This window comes from Maniola jurtina, chromosome 21, assembly GCF_905333055.1.
Source record: "Maniola jurtina chromosome 21, ilManJurt1.1, whole genome shotgun sequence".
In the NCBI taxonomy this organism is placed as follows: domain Eukaryota; kingdom Metazoa; phylum Arthropoda; class Insecta; order Lepidoptera; family Nymphalidae; genus Maniola; species Maniola jurtina.
This window is the reverse complement of record NC_060049.1, coordinates 3,723,870-3,739,988: the sequence shown is the minus strand read 5'-3', so window position 1 is coordinate 3,739,988 and position 16,119 is coordinate 3,723,870. Positions and strand designations below refer to the sequence as shown.

The following is a 16,119-nucleotide window of genomic DNA, read 5'->3' as shown; positions in this document are numbered from 1 at the left end:
TGCCCATAACCGGGTCTGGTACAATCGAATAAACATCCATATAAAAGGTGTAATTCGGCGGTTACATGCGGGTACTCGCAACCTTTTGTCCACGAGCGGATGGATGACGACGGATGGTCGCATGCGCAGCCAACCGAGACGCGAGATTTCGAGTTATTAAGTTTTATTTTTGGAATAGTTTGAAACGTTTTAGGTTCTGTAAAAAATATTTTTCTACTGGCATGGGGGTGACCACAGAAAAATATACTCAAAGGAGAAGGTGACTGTGTACTGTGTAGCTCGATTCCGTAAAACCTGCATCAATCGCAATTGTTATTATTGGCTTTTACGCTATTCCTGTTGCAACAATGCATTGTAGCCAATAGTGAGCGAGCGTCAACCAATCAGAGGTGATTGCGATCGTAACATTGTAGTTGTCATTCTACCGTAATCGAGCCTTTTAAGTGAGGTCCTGGATTTGATTCCCGACAGATTTAGCGAAAATAGATAATAGCCCGCGGCTTCGCTCTCGTGGAAATTTGGATAAATCCAGCCTTATTTCCTTGTCTACATTATAATATGAAGGGAACCTTAGGGCGAAATTTCAGCATTCTGGTTTAGACTGCGCGTAGATGAATTAGTGAGTCAAGATTCTCTTTAAATAAGTACTTATATTTAGATACCTAATTTAGATCTAATAACAATTAGATCACCTTATCAACATGGTACCTCTAATCAATCGAATCGATAAAGATCCCAGTCGATCATCAACTTGGACCTAACTGAACTTTTTCCGAAGCAAGTAGGTTTTTTTTTAAATTCTAAGCAAGTTAAAATTTCATTGATTCCAATTTTCAACCTTTCAAATTTTTTCGGATATGTTGCAAGAATATTATTTTATAAATTTACTTTAAAACAGGCTCTAGCTTTTTAAGTTACAAACTTTATTAAATAAAAATGTCACTTACTCTTTTCTTCATCTTCATATTCGTTTCCTTCCACGGTTGACAAACATGTGCCAACTATAACTATTACAAAGGGATAGACCATTACCATTTTACTATTTGATTCAATTTATACAGCCTAATAGATACGCGTTACCATTAATTTAACATTACAGTCACATGTTATATACAAATATAATATTAAATTACATACACTCAATTTCATTTTAAACAACTGAATCGTTTGGTTTATGATTTATATTAAAAGGTAGAAAATATTAGAATTAATTTAATTCCGCGAGTTTAATTTCGATTGTATACTCCAACCTACTGTAATAAATTCTCGAATGCTACTGTGCTTTTTTGAATTGTTAGCGCGTTGCTAAGCAACAAAGTTGAATCACGCGCGCTACGCATTCATAGACAATGCTATTTTTTTCTCCACTGCGCTTGTCTGTAAAATAATAATTATTGTCTTCATGAGACGATCAATATGCATTGAACAACACAGCCATAAATGTCTAATCAAAAAATATAAATAATCTAAATTCATTAGATAAAATTCATTAGTTTACTTTTAAAAGACTTTTATAGATTGAGGAACTGGAGCAAATAAAGAAAAATAAAAATTGTCTCTGGTTAATAATGTTGGCACAGTTTATAATTTTCTACTAATTAGGCAGTTATTTCCTGTGATTTAGAAATTATAATTTTACATAATGTTTTTACATGTGTTTAATTTTCGGTTTTAACATGATTTTACAAAATCCACGTACATATATGACTCTTGTAATATCTAAACAATGAAAAGTTGGAAGTAGGAATAGTTAATATGGATATCACACTAGTACATTAATATTATAAAGGAGAAAGTTTGTATGTGTGTGTGTGTGTGTGTGTGTGTGTATGTTTGTTACTCCTTCACGCAAAAACTACTGGACGGATTGGGCTGAAATTTAGAATGGCAATAGATTATACCCTGGATTAGCTTATAGGCTACTTTTTATCCCGGAAAATCAAAGAGTTCCCACGGGAATTTTAAAAAACCTACATCCACGCGAACGAAGTCGCGGGTATCAGCTAGTACATTCATAAAACATTAAACGACCAATTTTATAATTTACTAGCCGATGCCCGTGACTTCGCCCGCGTGAATTTAGGTTTTTTGAAATCCCGTGGGAACTCTTTGAATTTCCGGGATAAAAAGTAGCCTATGTGCTAATCCAGGATATTATCTATCTCCATTCTGAATTTCAGCCAAATCCGTCCAGTGGTTTTTGCGTGAAGGAGTAACAAACATACACACACACACACACACACACACACACACATACAAACTTTCGCCTTTATAATATTAGTGTGATTATTGAGCTAAAAATATTTAGTTACGAGTTAAAGATAGACACATATTTCGTATAAATCAATTTTTTTATAGATACATACAAGTTTTTAAAATATTGGTACATTTTTCTGGCTTATCTCCTTTGCACCTGTTTCAAAATTATTTGGAAAGTGTTATAACTATGTTGAATTGGCATTGAAGCCCACAAGAAGAGAAAGAATATAATGTCACTGGTGTTAAAAACAGGCATTATTCACCACAGATAATGCAAGTAATACCTGAGGAGAATTATGTGAAATGTGAAAATAGTTCAAACGTATGCTTTTATAGCTAAAAAATACTTAGCATTTGTCAAGTACTAAAATATAAAAATATATCTTAAAAAACAGTAGAAATTTTTTATATTGCTCTGGCAACACAGCCATTATTTTTCCGTCGTTCCGCCATTCGCGAGGTGCAGCGCCATTCGTGTGAGTTCGTCGCTTCCGTTCGACGGACTTTGCGACGTGTACGGGTGTGTGCGCAAGTATGAAGTGAAATCGTACATAAAAGTGTGTGAAATGTTTAGTGTAAGTTTTTACTGTGCTGTAAAACCAAAATGAGTGCGAACGGATGATTTTACTTCTGAATTTCGATAAACAATTTGTACGGTAATTGTGGAACACGTAACATTTTGTATGGTCGGTTTCAAAATGGCTGTGTTTTGAAGGACCCTTTGTCCGCTTTCGTTTGCTTCTCCAGCATGATAGTGGAATCATACAGACAGAAGTTTATCTTTGAAAGGTAAGGAATGTTCTTAGCTACAGTTTTGAGTGCGAAAGTCCAGTGGAAAATAACTGGTTCCCACCGAATCGTAGCGTCGTTTATTGCTTTCTATGGAGGCGATATCATAGCACACCGTTCACTCGCAGTCGCTACGTGTGATTTCTAATAACATTGAAGCCGTTTGCTGCGTTGAGGAATTGTAGAACGATTCTTGCGTTATTTTTGTTAAGATTTTACCTAGAAATCTAGATTATTTACGTTTGCTGACTTACCTATGTTTCTATTTGTCATGCGGCGAATCATATGTTTACTATTTGGTACAAATTATAACCATACTTTGTTTATTTTGATATTCCTATAAGATTTTGTCACAATTTTCAAGTTAAATCTTTAATCTTTATCATAATAACATGCAGTGTTTCTCACAACATCAAAATTTAGAACTAGAAAAGAGAACTTGAGATTTATTCACTATACAAAATAAATATAGGCTGAAATTGTGACAGGTATTTCAGAAAGTCCTACAAAATAGTAAATCATACCTAGAGGACCTAGAGTTAATTTGAACATAATCATTCTAATATCTTTCCAATAGCAAACAGATACTTACTTTTATACCTACCTAAATAATGAATTGTTAACAGCTTGAGTACATTTTAAAGTGTGGACTGTTACAAATGCTTTAAAAGATCTATAATTAACCTACTTTAGAGCATAAATACTTCAAATAACTGTTGAAAATTCAACAAGAACTGTGGAAGACACTTTGTCACTCTACAAAATGTATTTTAAAACTCTTTGACCTTTAATTATTTTCATCACACCTCCAACCACTGAATTTCTCATCTTTTCACTGAATAGGTAGGTATAATTCCCTTGACTTGAACATATTATTTTTAAAATCTAAATAGACATATATATATTCTAGGGCATACTTTAATAAATAATAATTTTGTATGAAATCTATATAAGTAACCACCTGATTTGTAACAAAACCTAGCTATCTGCTATGCCAGCTTGTTACTAAATGACCTGGCCTGATTTATTGCCTGCAGGCATTTACTTTCCATTGCGCCTCAGAGAGCACATTACAGACTGACTGTATTATTATCACTGACATCTGATATTCTTCTGAGAGAGTCTTTATTTGTGGAAAAAACAACTGCTTGCCTCACATATTTTTAATAACGAGTTAGATGAAACAGCAGGGCTAGAGCAACAAAGTTTTTATTAATGATTATTATAGTGCAAGCTGTGATAGCTTAGTGGTTAGAACGTCCGCCTCCTAATCGGAGGTCGGGGGTTCGATCCCGGGCACGCACCACTAACTTTTCAGTTATGTGCGTTTTAAGCAATCAAATATCACTTGCTTTAACGGTGAAGGAAAACATCGTGAGGAAACCTGCATGCCTGAAAGTTCCCCATGTTCTCAAAGGTGTGGGAAGTCTGCCATTCCGCATTGGGCCAGCGTGGCAGACTATGGCCTAAACCCTTTTCATTCTGAGAGGAGACCCGTACTCAGTAGTGGGGCGGAATGCGTTGATCATGATGATACTGCATAATTGCAATTATGGTCATTGTGGCCAATTCCATTGTGGCGGCGGTTATTAATGATTATTACACTGCATAATTGCAATTTTTGTCATTGCCTTTACATAATCTCTTAACTAAATTGACAGGTCTAAATCCATTGCTTCTTTTCTGCAGGCAATAGTGCCCAGGTTTTTTTATCTGCACCATTATTGCTGAGCCGGGGTTTTTCATCTTGTGCCATGTGGGTGCAAGAATTCATTTAAAGTAATTATTAAGTATTTTTATTACTAATTACAACTAATGACTAATTTAAAGTTTGTTTTAACTTTATTGTTTGTTATTATTTTTAGTATTTGTTTATTCTTTATGATGAATAGGTAAATAAGTTTTCATTTTTTCTTTCTTTCAATCAAAATCTGTCATTTTAGTTTAGAGATTGTGTACCTATTTTCCATATTGGCAGTTAATATGCCTTTATGGTATTACTAGCTGATGCCCGCGACTTCGTTCGCGTGGATGTAGTTTTTTAAAAATCCCGTGGGAACTCTTTGATTTTCCGGGATAAAAAGTAGCCTGTGTGCTAATCCAGAGTACACTCTATCTCCATTCTAAATTTCAGCCCAATCCGTCCAATAGTTTTTGCGTGAAGGAGTAACAAACATACACACACATACACACATACAAACTTTCGGCTTTATAATATTATAATGTGATGCTATTATATGGTATTTGAGCAATTCAATATCACTTGCTTTAACAGTGAAGGAAAATACCATGAGAAAACATATTACACGCCTGAGAGTTCTCCATAATGTTCTGATAGGTGTGTGAAGTCTGGCAAGCTGCATTTTGCCTGCATTGTGGATTTCCAGGCGGGTCACCTGACGTTAAGTGATTACCGCCGCCCATGAACATTTGCAGCTCCAGAGGAACCACCGATGTGTTGCCGGCTTTTGAGGAATTTGTTGGTCCTTGAATAACCCCATGTTGTAATCTGGTGGGAGTTGATTTCACGACCGATTTCATCGCCTTTAGGTTTTTCGCATTGCGTGAACACAATGGGCCGCTAGTCGCTACGGCACTCACGGCACCGCGCCGGGTAACGGTGTGCGACATTTCACGACCGAAGCTCGATTTAGCGCGACCTCCTCGGTTTGAGCCGCGCTCACCAGCATGTGACCCTGCCAATGATACCGGTAGAACGAGTAACAAGCTTACATGCATTGAGAATATTAAGAATCGTGACTTGATAGGTATATCCGTAAAATTAATAAAATACTAGAGTATGCCCGCGACTTCGTCCGCGTGGATTTAGGTTTTTAAAGATCCCGTGGGAACTGTTTGATTTTCCGGGATAAAATGCCTATGTCAATTGCAGGGACGCAAGCTACCTCGGTACCAAATTTCATACAAATCGGTTAAGCGGATGGGGTTTTAGGAATCCCGTGGGAACTCTTTGACTTTTCGGAATAAAAAGTAGCCTATGTCCGTCCCCGGGATATAAGCTAACCCTGTACCAAATTTCGTCAGAATCGGTTAAACTGTTGGGCCGTGAAAAGGTAGCAGACAGACAGACACACTTTCGCATTTATAATATTAGTATAGATTATTATCATTAACCATGTACCTCTAACTTTTCGGAGCTATGTGCTTTTTAAACAATTTAACATCGAGGGAAAACCTGCATGCCTGAGGCTGAGATCATAGAACGCACTTGCACAAGTCAGACTTAAGTTTCAGTTGAAACGAGATAGATTTATGCCAGCAATATAACTCTGTCTCGTTTTAACAGTGTCTTAACTCAGAGCAAAGTCCAAGTGCACTCTATAGATGGCAACCTTAGAGTTCTCCATAATCTGCGCAAATGCACATTGGCCAGCATGATGGACTGTGGGTACGGCCTAAACCCTTCTCATTCTGTGAAGAGACCCGTGCTCAGTAGTGGGTCAATCATGATGACGTAGGTTCTATTTCAATTATATTCGGATTGGATCCGGTCATGAAACCACTAGGCAGCTACTAATTAGTCACCATAAAAACCAGTTACCCAGTTAATTGTTTCAAGACTTACTTTCTTTTTACCCGACTACAGCAAAGTCAAAAGGAATGGTCATGATTTTAGCAGTCAGTTCTGTGTGTTCCACCGTAGCGCCTAAATTACTGGGCCGTTTTTGTTGAATGATGCGTCAATCGATTCGTTATTCTGGTCCGGGGACATTGGCTTATATTTTGTGCGAAAAAATCGACCTGACAATGTTACATACGAAAAAGTGGGGGTCTCCAAAAATTTTTTTGGAGAATTAATGTATTTGCTATTGAATCGAGTGGGATATCAATTGAAAGAGGAAAAAATTCGCAGTTCATAAATATGTACAACGTGTAGATACACAGAGCGAAAGATAACAAGTGTAAATTGAAAATTTATAATACCCCCGACAAGTGAAGGTTACAGTAACTAGAAAAGTGCTGATAACTTTTAAAGTTATCAGCTAAGTGCTAAGCTGATAAGTTTTAAACGGCTGAACCGATTTTCTTGAATTATAGCTAAGAACACTCGATCATGCCACCTTTCAAACAAAAAAAAACTAAATTAAAATCGGTTCATTATTTTAGGAGCTACGATGCCACAGACAGATACACACGTCAAACTTATAACACCCCTCTTTTTGGGTCGGGGGTTAAAAAACAATTTTAGTATATCTATCGCTATCTATCAGCATTTGGCGGGCAGTAGTCGGATTTTAGTGCTGTTTAACTTTAATACTGTCAGAGAGGTTAAATCATATCTTTGCTCTATCTAAACTACCTATTCCACCGTTCATTATGGTGCCACAGGTCACCTACGCAATTTGGTTTAGAAAGTCAGATGAGTGAAACGATAATACTAGACCAGGGGTATTGTTCAACGGGTAATAATTGTATGCCATTGCCATTTAGAAATATCCAACTGTGTAAGAAAAAAATCTCTTGTTAATTTGTTGTGATGTCGGTCTACAAATTCAAAGTTATATTTTAACTTATAGGTATGTTATCTCTTTAACTAGTGTCATTTTTATCTTTTACCAATTTTTTAAAGAAGTAATTGATTATTATTTACCTATCTTTTCGATACGTATTTTTTGCATAAGGTGAGAAATTCATTGAAAAGTCCTCAGCAAATTTCTTGCTTTTTCTAATAGATATATTGTATTTTACGTCTACACTATTAATCTGCATCTACATCTTCTACTCTAATGTTATAAAGAGGTACGTAAAGTTTGTAAGTTTGGCTATAGGGAGTAATCTCTGGAACTAATGATCCGATTTTGAAAATGCTTTAATAAATAGATTACTACTATACATTATCCCGAGTGCTTAAATAAAAGTGACTTAAATAAAATTATATCACGCAGACGAAGTCGTTGGTATTAGTATTTTATTTAGAAAATACCTCCTAATCGCTTGTTTTATTTGGACACACAACAATCAATGTTGGACATTTCTAAACAACCAGTCTTTACATATATGTGCATAGGGTCATTCTAAATTACGTATATAAAGACGTTTCATAAGAATGCAGACAGTGTAATCAGAAAAGAGAATGGACCGATTGTTCAAGGAGTTTACGATATTTTATTTTTTGTTTGCAATTGCAGACTACCATTGACTCACTTATTCACTATCCTCGGTAAAATCTGACTTTCTTAGAATTACTTCGATTTTGGATTATTATTGGTTTAAGTAGGCTTTTTCAACCAAATTCGTCACATTAACTAGTTTAGACTAAAAAAAGTTTCTCAAGATTTTTTTAAAAGTTGAGCTCTTTACGTTTAGGGTTTGTTAGCGGCATACACAAGAGCATACAGCGCTGTTTTTCAGTTCGGACCCTGATCCAGGTAAATGACGTCACGGAATTAAAAACAACGAGAATATTCGAGATTTACTTAATTAAATTTCCTTCCGTGCACGAACAACGTAACTCATGCCCCGAGCGCCCTAGAAACTCGCAAATATCCCGAAATGGAGATCTACCTCGCCGCTCTACCCTCATTTGCAGATGAAATGCAAACTTTCGGCAACTTCCCGCATGTCGAATCATTATTTCACTAACGTCGTGAATCGGATAAGGGTGGAAACACACTAACTTGGACACGCGAAACGAACACGAAAAAGAATTTTAAATATTAAGCATAATATTTTTAAATCTTTGATTTTACATCACCCAGTGTGTCCTTAGTGATCAAATACTTAATATTTGACATGATATTAATATAATAATAATAATAATTAGACTCTAGTTCACTCTGTTCATGCGCTGCAATTTGTCCTCCATGGTAAGTTCATAGTACAGTTTCTTGTATTACAAATCTTTCGCATAATCGCGATTAGAATTGCCACGACGGACGCGACGTCCTGCCCATTTTCTATCATTTGTTATTGTTTGCGTCCCATTTTCTATCATTTGTTATTCGTCGTACGAATTTCAGGCTTTGGAAGATGATGATATGATTTAAGGTAGAAGTTCCTTGGTGCGTATGAACGCACAAAGCACAAACCCAGAAGTCGAATGGTATAGAAATCTTGTGTACAGAGTTCTTTGGTGTGCACAAACCTACCGCGTGACGTTATTCTGACGCTACGTTTAGTGGGAATTCACACGTACCACAACCACAACACGTGGGCGGGCACTAATGTGTAATTAAATTTTAGAATAAATAGTTAAATTCACACGAACCACATTTTGTCGCCAAATTCAACCTTGTGGGTGATATCGATCTCACTGCAACCACCAGCGACACCGCCCACAGTCGAAGTCCCCACCAGACCAGACTAGAAATTAAAAAAATTCTCGTGTGTGGGTATGGCACTGACATCTGCAGACTGGGCCAGGAGTCTGTCGAGACTCCGATGGACATAGTCTGGTTTTGCCCCGCTCTAACGCATAAACGTAGCATCCTACGGAAACACATCGTATACCCAGAGGATGTTACTTCGATTTCAGTTAGAACAGTGCTGCAGTAACTAGCGGCCACAGGTTTTGACGAGGAAATATAAAGTGGAGGCGATCACAATGGATCGGAGACGGACGAAGTGATACAGGGTAAACAAGAACCTGTATAGCCCCAAAGCAGAAGAAGAAGATGCGCTACCTTCATACGTAACAAGCAACCCTTACTTTTAATATGCGTAGCTCTGCCTCCCTTCGTCTTCGCTTCATTTCAGTTCGAGTGGAGAGTTTTCAGTGTGTACCCACCCTTAAATTATACCTTGTACCTAGATGTTACGAATAGTAAAGATAAACTAAGCTAAAACTTGCCTCAGAAGTTAGTCTTGCGTAATGTAATCTAACCTGAACAGTCCTTTGGGAGGACGCAATCTAATTGGATTATGCAGAGTTATTTAAGAGCTAGGCTAGGCCTGTAAACTATCAAAGTTAATGACAAATTACGCCTAGATTTGGTTAAACAAGATTTCTGACAACGGTCCCTTTGAGTTATACAATTAATTAACTAAGTACTTATTAAAAAATCATCGTCTTCATCAACCGATAGGCCTACAAGTCCCTACAAGAGAGAAACCTATGTTGATGGCTGGATGGCTAGGTCACTTTTAAAGACTTCCATACGTCGCCGCCAACGCTGCGCTTTTTCCGGTGCAAGGTCGCCATTTTAGCATTTTGGACCCTAAATACTATCGGTTATTTGAACTAAGTGACTCTTTGACCTAACTTCGAATTCTTGTTTGAGTAAATAAATTTTTACACATGTTTGTGAATGAATGAATATGAGTTTTTGAGTCATACGCGTATGTGAGTTACAAAATGTGTCTATTTCTTAGCCATTATTTCACGGTTAAACTACTGATCTCTTTATAGCATTCACCACTAAGCCTGCATTATAGATTAAGATACACATAGATGTATAAACAGATAGACAATGTATGTACCATGGAAAAAGAAAGTTTTGGAAAAAAAATAACCACCCAGGCGAAGCCGGGGTAACAGCTAGACAACATAAGTCTACTACAGCGTCTAGTATTTCTATGTCTAGCGTTGCCGCAACCTAACAAGTTCTGGCCGGCTCGATTTATTTTAATAAGCGGATTTCACATTCAAACCAAGTTGGTTAAAGCCCGTCGACTCCGCTTGAATCAGGTTTCAATGTAAACTTAGATTGTGTGGCTCCATTCGGGTTTCCGATATAATTTCGAAAGAATATCATATTGAACCTGTAATATTCATGAATGTTGATATTTCACCTAGTTTTTGTGGGTTATTTCGACGGGCATCTATGCGTAGTTTTGGAGTTCGGACGACAGTTCATCCGACTTGACTAGATATATTGTTCAGAGATCTACCGGACTAAAACCTTCCCCATTCTCTAATTACACCTTTTCGGAAACGCGGAAATGAATTCAAATTATTCATTCACATAGGTAACACGCAAGTTACTGTAAATAATGATCACAATCGTAATTCTCAGTTTAGCTGCGTTTTATTTTTCATTTATTCACTAATTCTACGGTATACAATTATACATACTGTTACATTTATGTAATAGATTTCATTTTAGAATTGTATGAGTGCTAAGGAGTACAATGCCTAGGAAATGTATGAAATGGTCAACGATAGATTCCATATTTTATACTTTGCCAAGACAAGCCCGGTCTTTCATGGAATGATTAGGGTATTCTACAGATTCGCTGAATTTAATACATTTGCGGTAACATATACATACTGTTAACATTTTGGTGTAATATTAAAGGTATCTTGGACTTCGTCTGTGTTGGTGTTGGCTGGCGGGCGTGCTCTGCCTTTTTGGAGTGTTTTTTTTTTAAACTGACTGGAAAGCGCTCTAAGGGGGTGCCGTGCGTGTGTCGGCGAGCGCCGGCACGGACGGGGTCCATACTTGTATAGTTTAACTAACTTGTTACAAATAACTACAAACTTGACATTGGCTAATCTTTGTAAAGCCAGACCAGAGAAAAAAAAAAGGTATCTTACACTCAAGCAACCAAGAGCTAATAACTAAAACAACTAGACTAGAGCTGCCTGTATTGCACAAGTGGATTATAATCAACCAAGATCCATATAGTGTATTTCTACATCTATTTTCCGCACCGCGTCCTCCTTACCTAAAGAATTTAGGCTACGGGTGACATGCTTCACCATAACGACGGCTCTTAGTAAATGAAAACTCGATTTTACGACGCTTTCAGTGGAATTAACTCACCGTTCCGTTGGCTCGGCTGAAAATATCAAAATTGATCAGTGTCTTATAGTAGTCATTAGTTTTTGGGCGTAGGGAATTGTTAACTGTCCATCTATAAAAAAAGCAGTGAAAAAAAAAAGATTCCGACGAATTGAGAACCTCCTCCTTTTTTGGAAGTCGGTTAAAAAGCAATATCACTTTAACGGTGAATGAAAACATCGCGACGAAATCTGTAGGTCGATTTCGAAAAATCTGAATCAATCAGTATCACAGTCGTAATCGTTGTGATTGGCTGAATTTATGGTATTCTTGTTGCAACAATGCATTATAGCCAATAGTGAGCGACCGTCAACCAATCGGAGGTGACATTGTAGCTGTCATTCTACGGCAATCGAGCCGCTGCATGCGTGAGAGCACAGTTCACGACAGTCGGGTACTTCTAACAAAATGTCGACGCTTCGCCTATACTGACAGGCGTCAAATGTTACTTACATTTGACGCTAGGTAGGCTATGAAACGACTAGTTATGTTTGATTTCACGTCGCCCCTAGCCTTATTTGACAGATGACGATTCAGGATTAAACCCAAGAGTTTCCTCAGTAGTTCACTATGTACTAAGTGGGACATTACGTAACTATTAACTGTCCATCAATATGCTTTCCGTCATAGTTTTACTATCGGTTGCCACATTCGTTCGACTTATAAATAATTAGTTGATTTCCACGATTTCGTCCGCATGGATTTAGGATTTCCTGCGGGAAGTCTTTAATTTTACAGGATACAAAGTAGCCTATGTCACTCTTCAGGTCTTTAACTATACCCGAGTCCTAGCGGTTTAGGCTGTACATTGATAGATGTCAGTCAGTCAAGTACTGTTATGTGTATAGATCAAGACACACGGCTAGTGTGTTCAAGCCAAGTTCTAATAAGATATATAACTTCTCCTTTGTTGTCACCAGGGAATGCATGTCATGTACCCGGAGCCGACGCAGTATCGCAACAGTCAGCCCGAGCCGCCCCGTCACCAGCCGGCACTGTCGCCGGCGCAGCCTGCCAAGAAGCGCCGCGTACTGAGTCCCCAGACGCACCGACAACACCAGCACACATTTGACAATACTTATTGCAAGGTACCCTACCATTGAGATCTCATACATCAACGTTGTTTAATCATATATTTACATCTTAGGTGTGCGTGTTTACTGCCAAGTACCTACCTGTCACTTAAATATCATGAATTGGTATCTAGTCTAGGCAATCGTGCTCCAATCTAGACCTCATCGTTGTTTTCTATCAGGCATCACTGTTGTCAAGTGCAAGCCTTATATTTTTTGCAAATAAAAACCGGCCAAGTGCGAGTCATATTCGCGCACCGAGGATTCCGTACTTAATTATTTTTCCGACATTTCATTCGATAAATCAAAAACTATTATGTATAAAAATAAAGAAAAATCTGTTTTAGAATATACAGGTAAAGCCCTTTCATATCATACCCCACTTGGTATAGTTATCTTTGAAAATTGAAAATACTAATTTTTATTTATTTGTTCATAAACACATTTTAATTTTTTTTTGTGATCCTATACGGGTTTCATTTTTCCTTTTGAGATACGGAACCCTAAAAAAGAAAAAAAACATTGGCTAGCAAGTACGGCCTTGTTATTTTTATACTATGTAGTCCAACCTTCCAAGATCTTAGGAGCACGAGTTAGACTCTTCAAGGCCTTGGTAATGTCCAGAGCACTGGAAACTTCTGAGAAATATAACTAGCATGGCATATTCCAACTTGAAATGCGACAGTGAGTGTTTCAAGGAATTTAGTAGGGAATATTAACAGGGGTCGAGATGCATCTGCTTATGTAGAATCGACGTCATATCGATTGTCCGTATTTGAGTAAGTTGATCGTAATTGATGAGGGGTGATGTGGAGACTAGTAATAATACTTACAATAAAAACAAGATAAAGTTGAAAAAACTTAAAAAAAAAAAAAACTAAACTTTAAAACTAAAACCCGACTGCGATCGTCTTAATATACTAAATATTAGAGTGAAATTGTTTTGCTGTCGCTTAGTATATTTAATGTTGTTGTACCTACATTTATATTCATAAGATCAGAATTTTCTCCTCTTTCATTTGACATCCCACTCGATACAATAGCAAAAAAATTTTTGGAGACCTCCACTTTTTTTGATGAAACATCTGTTACGTCAATTTTTTAGTATGTATATAATTTTTTAATATAATTTTTTTCCAAGTTCATAAGAATAAAGAGCCCAACATTTTTTAGGAATAATAACCCTTCTTACCTCCTGCGCACTATCAATAAAGATAACAAGACAGCCTATCTCTGTTGGTAGGACACATGAAAAGATAAATTCGTCTGCGGTTAAATGTTTTGCTGATAACATCGTTTGCAAATGTGTTTTTTATTTATTTATAGTGTAAACCTTCAAAAAAATAATGCTGCCGTTAGAGAGCCTCTATTAAAGAGGGAGCTATATGAAATCTTCCGTTTTGAGTCACTATAGAACCAACTGACCAAAAAATATGTGGAGGTGACATTTAAGTACGTTTATGTATTGTTGATGTGTTGTTGTTTTTGACCCTCGACCCAAAAAGAGGGGTGTTATAAGTTTGACGTGTGTATCTGTGTATCTGTCTGTGGCATCGTAGCTCCTAAACTAATGAACCGATTTTAATTTAGTTTTTTTTTTTGTTTGAAAGGTGGCTTGATCGTGAGTGTTCTTCGCTTATAATCCAAGAAAATCGGTTCAGCCGTTTGATAGTTATCAGCTCTTTTCTAGTTACTGTAACCTTCACTTGTCGGGGGTGTTATAAATTTTTAATTTACACTTGTCTCTTTGTGGTGATTTATATGGACAGATTATATTTCCTCAGAGTGTGTATAAAATTGCAACCCATAAGCCTTCTTCCTAGGAATGTCCGACTTTTAGCATTTAATTTTTTTGTTTATTCATAGGCGTAACGCTTATTTTAACTAGGGAATTTTAGATAGTTCAATTTTACTTATAGAACACACTCCGCAAACAACACTACATCTTCACGTATATCCATACTTTGAACATACTGTGTTGTCTTTAAACGGACATGCATTCTCAAAAGCGACGCAACCAACGTTTGTTGAAACGTTTTTAAGCGTAGGTGTTTATTTCGTTTGACCGGTCAACTGGCCATACCGGTTAGATATTTGTATGCTCGATGCTCATTAAAATGTTAATCGCTTGTTAATGTTTTACTTAACTAACACCAGCTTGGAATATTAAATAAATAATCACATGTAGTTTGATAATTTAATTTTGTAATATCTCATTCTAAAATCACACCACATTGCGTCATACAAAATTATTTTAAGAGTTTGCATGTACTAAAATTAAACGTGTTGTAAAAATTTATAGACCGGACTGCGAAATGATTTCTTGAAAATCTCTAAGCAATAAATTTCAAAGCTACGATATAAACCCATGAATTTCGGACAATCGTTTGAACAGTTTCCAACAACGCATCAAAATAAACATTGCGGGATTAAAATGAAAAGTAACTTTAAAACTACTAAAGAAAAGAAAACTGACTAATCAGTCTTCCCGATTGTGTAAGAAAACCGTATTCGTCGTAATCAGTAGCAAATTCTACTCCTTGATTGGCTGTGAAAAATGTGAACACCGAATTCAGCCAATCAAGGGATAGAATTTGCTGTCGGTTACGATTGCGAGGAATAGGTTTTTCTTACACAATGTTGGAGCTAGTTGGTTCAGAATCAATAAGGTCTGCTGAACGGATTTAGATAAGGATTTCAATGTCAAGTAAGTAGATAAGTTAAGAACGGAATAAAGATCGTCAACGAGTTTTGATTATCAGTTATTTATGTAATTTCTTCGTACGATATTATCAGTTTGAACGTGATGTTAACTATAAACGTAAGTTTATTAATGTAAAATAAGGTTACAAAAATAAACTAAACATATCAGGCCAAAGTAAAAATATAGGTGGTTTGAAATCGAATTCGAAGTATTGACCTGAGTTAAGACAAAGATGCCAATTTCACTCTTGATCTGAAGGTTTATCTATTGGCTTATGTAGGTAGGTGGCTGGGAAAATGGAAGCTGGAAGGGCATTCCATATCTTATCGGTGCGAATCAGAATGAAAAAGCAAATTGCTTCGTACTGTTAGGTCGTTTATAAAAACAAAACACTAAATTCGATAAATACCCAGCAGCGTATTTCATCCATCCATCCATCCATCAGCCTGTAAGCGTCCACTGCTGGACATAGGCCTTTCCAAGAGCGCGCCACCAAACACGGTCCTCCGCCTTCTTCATCCACCCGCTCCCCGCCACCTTCTTCAGGTCA

General features: G+C 36.9%; 2 protein-coding genes across 5 annotated transcripts in view; one reads left to right on the top strand and one right to left on the bottom strand.

Annotated features, from left to right (window-relative positions):
• The window catches only part of LOC123876182, a 29,366-nt gene that overhangs the window by 10,440 nt on the left and 2,807 nt on the right, over positions 1–16,119 (bottom strand). For both annotated transcript variants that reach the window (XM_045922350.1, XM_045922351.1), the window contains exon 2: positions 948–1,276. In XM_045922350.1, coding sequence (XP_045778306.1) covers positions 948–1,035 — 88 coding nt within the window. In that variant the 5' untranslated portion in view covers positions 1,036–1,276. The remainder of the gene's footprint in view (positions 1–947; positions 1,277–16,119) is intronic.
• The window catches only part of LOC123876180 (homeodomain-interacting protein kinase 2), a 145,841-nt gene continuing 132,433 nt past the window's right edge, over positions 2,712–16,119 (top strand). For all 3 annotated transcript variants that reach the window (XM_045922349.1, XM_045922348.1, XM_045922347.1), the window contains exons 1-2: positions 2,712–3,048; positions 12,713–12,880. In XM_045922349.1, coding sequence (XP_045778305.1) covers positions 12,716–12,880 — 165 coding nt within the window. In that variant the 5' untranslated portion in view covers positions 2,712–3,048; positions 12,713–12,715. The remainder of the gene's footprint in view (positions 3,049–12,712; positions 12,881–16,119) is intronic.